This window comes from Nestor notabilis, unplaced genomic scaffold, assembly GCF_000696875.1.
Source record: "Nestor notabilis isolate BGI_N333 unplaced genomic scaffold, ASM69687v1 scaffold5817, whole genome shotgun sequence".
Classification (NCBI taxonomy): domain Eukaryota; kingdom Metazoa; phylum Chordata; class Aves; order Psittaciformes; family Psittacidae; genus Nestor; species Nestor notabilis.
The window spans coordinates 7774-14302 of NW_009937699.1; the positions used below are offsets into that span (position 1 = coordinate 7774).

Consider the following 6529-nt stretch of genomic DNA (forward strand, 5'->3'; position numbering starts at 1 on the left):
TCCTATTCCTGACCTTTCTAGGCTGTATTTCTTTTTTCAGTTGTATAATCACATAGTGTTTTCTGGATCTTGAGGTGCTTCAGGAATATTTGGGGACCTCAAAGGACGTTGTCTTACCCTGGCAGCCAGTTCTGTTCTGGGAGAACTTTCAGCCCAAGTCAGTGATTGGGGCTGGGACTAACAAGGAACATTCTTGTTCTGCGAATAGTGTGGATGCTGTGGCAAAAATGGATAAGAGGGATGGCAATTAGCCTTCCTATGGCATTTTACACACAGTTTACACTGTGTAAGCACATGGGACATGGAGTTGTTACTCAATTATTTCTTGTTTTTCTTCTCTTTGTCTAGAATCCAGCGACTATCACCCGAATCCTGCTTAGCCATTTCAACTGGGACAAAGAGAAGCTGATGGAGAGGTAAGCAGCACTCAGTGGCCACACTGCACTTCAGACCTGCAAGAAATGTTTATTACCAGGTTAATGTGAGACTGGATGGATGCACAGTGTGTGACAGGAGAATCTCCTGTGTAAGTTCCTTTAGCAGCCTTTACCAGCTAAGAGTGACTCCTTGGTTTAATATTATTCGTACCTATTAGATGTCAGAGAAGTTGTGGAAGTTACTTGCCCAATAGAGAAAGGGTGGCTTCCACTCAACACATACAGGCACAGCATGATAAGAACAAGCTCTGGAAAAAGGACCAGGTTCCTGTCACCTTGCAGCTGTTCCAGATTTGGGTTCAGTTGCTCTTGCATGTCATGCTGCATGTCTATTCCTGACATGTTTGATAGTCTTACTGTGACTGAACTGTTCTTGACTAATAAAGGGTACCGGTTAAGTAGATCTGCCCTTTTTACACCTTTGCAGCTCTGGGTTTTCTTTAGTGTGTGTGTAAATAATGGCTTAAATTTTGCCTCTCCCCCTCAGAGCAGAGCGGTTTATGGTTATTTCTCATGTTTGATTTCCAGCTCCTGGGGAATGTTACTGCTAAAGATATAATTTATAGTTTGTTACTTCACAATAAGGCTAAATCCAGCTAAAGTGGTAATGCATTTGGGTTTTCAATGCCAGTGTTGCTGTTGAAGAGAGTGTGAGGGAGCTGGAGACTTCAGTTTACTCGTAGAAGCTGGGAGGAGAATTAGTCTGGACCAGAAGGAGCAATAAAGGCGATATGGGTGTTCTTTGCTGTTCTTAACAAGTGTTAAGAGACATAAATCATGGCATGGTGGTGAGCTGGAGGGACCTTAAAACTCATCCAGTTCCAACCCTCTGCTATGGGCAGGGACACCTTCCACTAGAGCAGGTTGCTCCAAGCCCCTATGTCCAAGCTGGCCTTGAACACTGCCAGGGATGGGGCAGCCACAGCTTCTCTGGGCACCCTGTGCCAGCGCCTCAGCACCCTCTCAGGGAAGAGATTCTGCCTCAGAGCTCATCTCAGTCTCCCCTCTGGCAGGTTCAAGCCATTGCCCTTGTCCAAAGCCCCTCTCCAGGTTTCCTGGAGCCCCTTTAGGCCCTGGAGCTGCTCTAAGGTGTCCCCTTCAGGAGCCTTCTCTTCTCCAGCTGCCCCAGCCCAGCTCTCTCAGCCTGGCTCCAGAGCAGAGCTGCTCCAGCCCTCGCAGCAGCTCCATGGCCTCTTCTGGACATGATGCCATGATGCTACACATCACCTTTTTTCATTTCATATGTTAAGAGGTAGTTCTCATTTAGACAAACATGACAAGCTGATTAATCCCAAATTTAGTCTTGGTTATTCTTCCACAGCAGAGATAACTTGTGAGACTTGCTTGGCTTTGTGTGTGTCCAGCAGATCTTACAGTAGCTTTGTGTTAAGTGTGAAGGAACTGAAAAGCACAGGGAAGTGTTCATGGAGAGGTGCAGAGGCAGCTCTAGTCTGGCAAGAAAATAACTTTGAGCACTATTTAAACCCCAGAACTTAGGTTTTACTTGAACATAATGCTATCCATTCAGTGTTTGCAGTGTATGACCCCAAAAATGCCTTTTTGTGCTGGGTAACTTTAAGCAGTTGAACTACTCTCTCAAATTCAACTCAACAGTTGCATTTGGCCTCTTTTAGTAACCATTGGGAAGCCTTCCCAGGACATTCCTGTTGTTGCCTGCAGTCTGGGTGCGTTTTATGTTTGCTGAGATGTAGTGTTTGGGTGCAACTTTTGGTGCTTAATTTCACACCAACTCAGAGCTTGAGCTCAGTTGCTTCATGGTGTGTATTTACCATGTCTGTTCATCCTGAGTCAGCATGACTGAACAGGCACCTTATCAACCTTTGCCTGTAGTAAAGCAGATAAGTGGCCTCTTTTCTGATAAGTGTCAAGTGTGGTGAGGCCTGAGCTTGTGTGAGGAAAATTTCCATGGTTTAAAATATGAGAACCTTGTATTGCTTTTTGGTTTTGGTATTGTTATGCATATTTTTAATAAGCAGGTTGTGTCTGTGCCTGCTTTGTCATGGAGTAATTGCATGGTGTTACGCAGAGGGCAGATGTGTTACAGGTATTTATTCCACTTAAAATGAAGTAATAGCCCCAACTGACAAACTACCCCATCCCTTTGGTGAAACACGAATTACTCACCTGTGTCTGAAAGATTGGTGTGTGGGGCGGGTTTGTTTGCAGGATGCAGGTGGGTAGTGGAGGAACTAGTGAGTTCAGCTTCTGATCCACTGCACGTGTTTTGGAGAGTAAAGATATGAAGTATCTTTGGAGAGTAAAGTTATGCTTTCCCCTGTCTTACAAGCTTGGTTAATAGAGACAGGAGACTACCTGGCACAGACTGACCATGTAACCTCAGCTGTAAGTGAAGGAAGTGCTTTAGCTTTTACTATCGCTGATAGCATCTGGCCCTCCTGAGGGCTGTTTTGGGGATGAGCCTCCTCACGATGGAGAGACTGAAATGCAGCTCTCCTGCTTTACACGCCTTCCTCTGGTCACTTCTTGAAAACAAAAGTATGTCAGCATGTAGCCCAAGGTCTGATTTGATCCCTGGAGGTACAGGCAGAGGTGTTGCTGTCCCTTGGAGGTGCGTATCTTGGTGGCTGCGTGTCTCCATTGCCTCTGAGCAGAGGACGATGCCAGGGTGGCTCTGGTGCCTTCACTCTAACCTAGGCTGCCTCTTCCCCTTACATTCAAGGTTTGACTTTTCTCTGTAGATACCTGGTTGCTTGCTTTCCTTTGGGCAGATAAGTGCGTAAAACTACTCAGCAGAGACTGAGCAGATGAAAAGTTGTGTTATGGCAGGCAGGAAGATACCTTTTGGTTTGAAGAAGTCTTTTTACTACAAATACACTGATTCTCTGACACTCACAAATGTGCTTTCACTAAAGTAAATATCCCAAAGTGTGTACTAGAAGCATTTGTCCCAGTGAAAAGGCTTTTTGTCTTTGATACTCCTTGGATAGGACTTGGTTATATCTAGAAAATTGTGATCAGGCAGTTACTGACAGCAGGAGGAAATAAGCTGACAGCTTGATCCCTCTGCAAGGAAGACTTAATGCTATTACGGGCTTGGTGTTGGTAAGCAGTGAAGAAATGATAGAAGAACTTGAAAATAATTCACTGGTGTGTCTATTCCTTTGAAAATAGTAGAGAAAACAACTTTGTGATGGAGGGTGAATTTGGCAAAACTAATAAAACCAGTTGTTGAAGTCAGCTATATTGAGCAAAGAGTATAATGTTGGTTGACTAGACCGTAACATTTCCCAAATATTGTAAGTGCTGGAACTAGTGAGTCTCTACCATGCAAAGAGGGCAGAGAATTTAAAAGGCTGTTAAAGGTGCTCTCCTTCTCCGTAAGTGAAAAATTAAGGACTGAGCTACCAAGAAGCAGCCATTTAATGGTGAGAACTTGAGGAAGAATCAAACCCCCTAGAGTTGTGAAGACATTGAGGAGGGAATTAAAGGACTTTTGTCACATGTTTCACAGCAGAGATAACATGCAATTATATTATATAAAATGTGGAGCACTCGCTGGGTTCAACTATGAGCATGCTGTATATAGAGCTACTTTGCTCAAAAGGGAAGGAGCAGACTAGATGGAACCTCTTAGTAAGTCCCATATCAGTTAATTTTGGGATGAATGTTTGTTAGTGTTAATGAATGACTTGGCACAAACCTGTTTGGAGGCATTTGGTTCAGAGGAGGATTCAGGCAGGCGTCACGCAAGAAAAACCCAGGCAGCTGGGAGGATCCTAGCAATGGAAGTGGTACAAAGCATCACAATAGGTCTAATCAACACAGAGATGGAAAAGAATATGGGATGCGTTCAGCTGGCCACGATTGCTGGTGTTCAAGTTGTGTCACAGCGTTTGTCTTAAACTAATTTCTGTGCAAACATCACACATAGCTGTTCGGCTGCTTGGGGCTGCCCTGAATTCACTTGCTAAAGGCTTCTAGAGATAAGTAATCCTGAAGGCACACAAAAGAACCTGGTTGAATTAAATCCCTGAGCTAAGGTTGAAGAACAGTGGCAAAGCCTCATGTATTCTGCAACTCCAGAATTCACCACTAGCTTCAAAATCCAGGGTCTTGGAAATTAAGTATGTGAAACTGCATCAAGAAACCAGCAGTGAACTAAGCCCCTTTGGATTTAAGTCCGGTCTTGTTGGTAGTTCTGTAAGAGAGCTGCTATGGATTTGGGACTTCTGGGCAATACTGCAGAATAAGACAATCTAGTAGGGGTGCTTTGGTTAGATGTTGTGTACCAGGCCTAGTCCCACATCATTGAGACATCCCTGGTAACTTCATTCCCCAAGCAGAAAGTCCTGGATTTCTTCTATCTGTTGATGGACAGCAGGTTCTTTTCTGTTCTTATTATTCTGTCTAGTTTGTGATGAGTTCAAATATGTGTCTTCTGAAGACTCTAATCTCAGCCTTGCCTTGGCCACAAGGACAGTTATCTGCTGGTCTTCAATCTAAGTGACCGCACTATGGTCAAATGCGGGGGTTTTCTAGGGAGGTGCTGCCTTATCTGGATTTAACTTGCTGTTGCTGGGGGAGAATGACTTGTTTACTGGATTTGAATGGGGGATGTATGTACAGTGCAGGTTAGCTGGTTAATGGTCAGATGGGAATAGTTCACTGCAAGTTGGAGGAAGGTGTCTTGATGCTGGGAGGAGGGTGACCTGCCTGCTAATGAGGTTCAAATCCGGTCCTCCTCACCAAGCTGAGGAGCTTTAAATCAGCCTGTAGGCCAAACCACTGTTTGTTTTCTTAAGGGAATAGGAAATAGAAAGAAATTGGTCTTTTGTCTCCTCCTCAACCAATTTTGCATCCACGAATACCTGTAAACCTGGAATTATATTTTCTTTGGAGGATGTTAAAATAGCTGAGGCTGACCAGAGACGAATGATACTCAAATGGCTTAATTTTGGCCAAAAAGATGGATTGTGCAGACTTTGGGCAGGGTGTTCAGTGGGAAACTGTGGACTAGTCTTAACTGGAGATGGGAGTCCACAGCTCGCAGCATTGATTCCCAAACTCTGGAGGTGACTGAAGTGTGTGAAGGGCAATCCTGCAGCTGCTTCAGTGGGAGATGGTGACCATGTGTACGTGCACAATCAGCTGAGCAGAGTGTCTGTCTCTGCTGGCCCATTTCTCCTTAGAGAAGGAAGTGCCAAGATTTAAGTCAGGACCTCTTTGGGACACAATGTAGACTGAGGACACGGAGGGGAACATGAAGTACAGGGACCTGCTGTAAACATGAAGTACAGGGAAGTGCTGAATCACAAATGGTGACTGATTGCTGCCTCCTGCCTCCTCTTTCATGTTTTAATGATTAGAATATTAGGGAAGAATAGACGGTTTAAGATGAAAAGAGAATTGAACTTGGGAATATCAGGCCTGTGGTTTAAGAAGGATCCTGATGCCTGGACTGTGAAGTAGGACATTCTTGTTCTAGTTCTCTGTGCTGGAGTGACAATACAAAGTAATCGCTGTGGAGAATCATGAATTACTTGAAATGCAGCAGAAGAGTTGAAGGTATCTGAATTTTCAGGAGTGTGCAGTTCAAGCCAGATCTCTGCAATGATGTATGTGTCTAATACCTGCGTCTGTGCTTAGAGCCATGTAGTGAGGAGTTTGGTGCAAGTAGCAGGGCTGTGCGTCTTTGAAATACCAAAACCAACTTTATACATTTAATGCACATTTAACTCTCAAACAGCATTAGAAAAATGACTTACAGGGCAGCAGTTAAACTCTCATTCTCTTGTGCATATCCTGCAGGTACTTTGATGGCAACTTGGAGAAGCTCTTTGCAGAGTGTCATGTAATTAATCCAAGTAAAAAGTCTCGAACACGCCAGATGAACACCAGGTCATCAGCCCAGGATATGCCTTGTCAGATCTGCTACCTGAATTACCCCAACTCGGTGAGTACCTGACCAGTGACTCCCCAGATTGCTGCCTGAAAACGTTTTGGGTACATGTCTACAAGGATGTCTCCACCAGTATTTTAAGAAAGCCTTTGAAATGAAGCTGAGATTTCACTTCCCCCCCCCCCCCCCCACATTTACCCCATCAAACAAA

General features: G+C 44.4%; 1 protein-coding gene across 1 annotated transcript in view; it reads left to right on the top strand.

Moving 5' to 3' along the window:
• Positions 1–348: 348 nt before the first annotated feature.
• The window catches only part of LOC104409159 (E3 ubiquitin-protein ligase arih1), a gene marked incomplete at both ends in the record, with an annotated part of 18188 nt that continues 12007 nt past the window's right edge, over positions 349–6529 (top strand). Inside the window, 2 exons of the mRNA XM_010018955.1 lie at positions 349–416; positions 6228–6372. Of these exons, the coding sequence (XP_010017257.1) occupies positions 349–416; positions 6228–6372 (213 nt within the window). The remainder of the gene's footprint in view (positions 417–6227; positions 6373–6529) is intronic.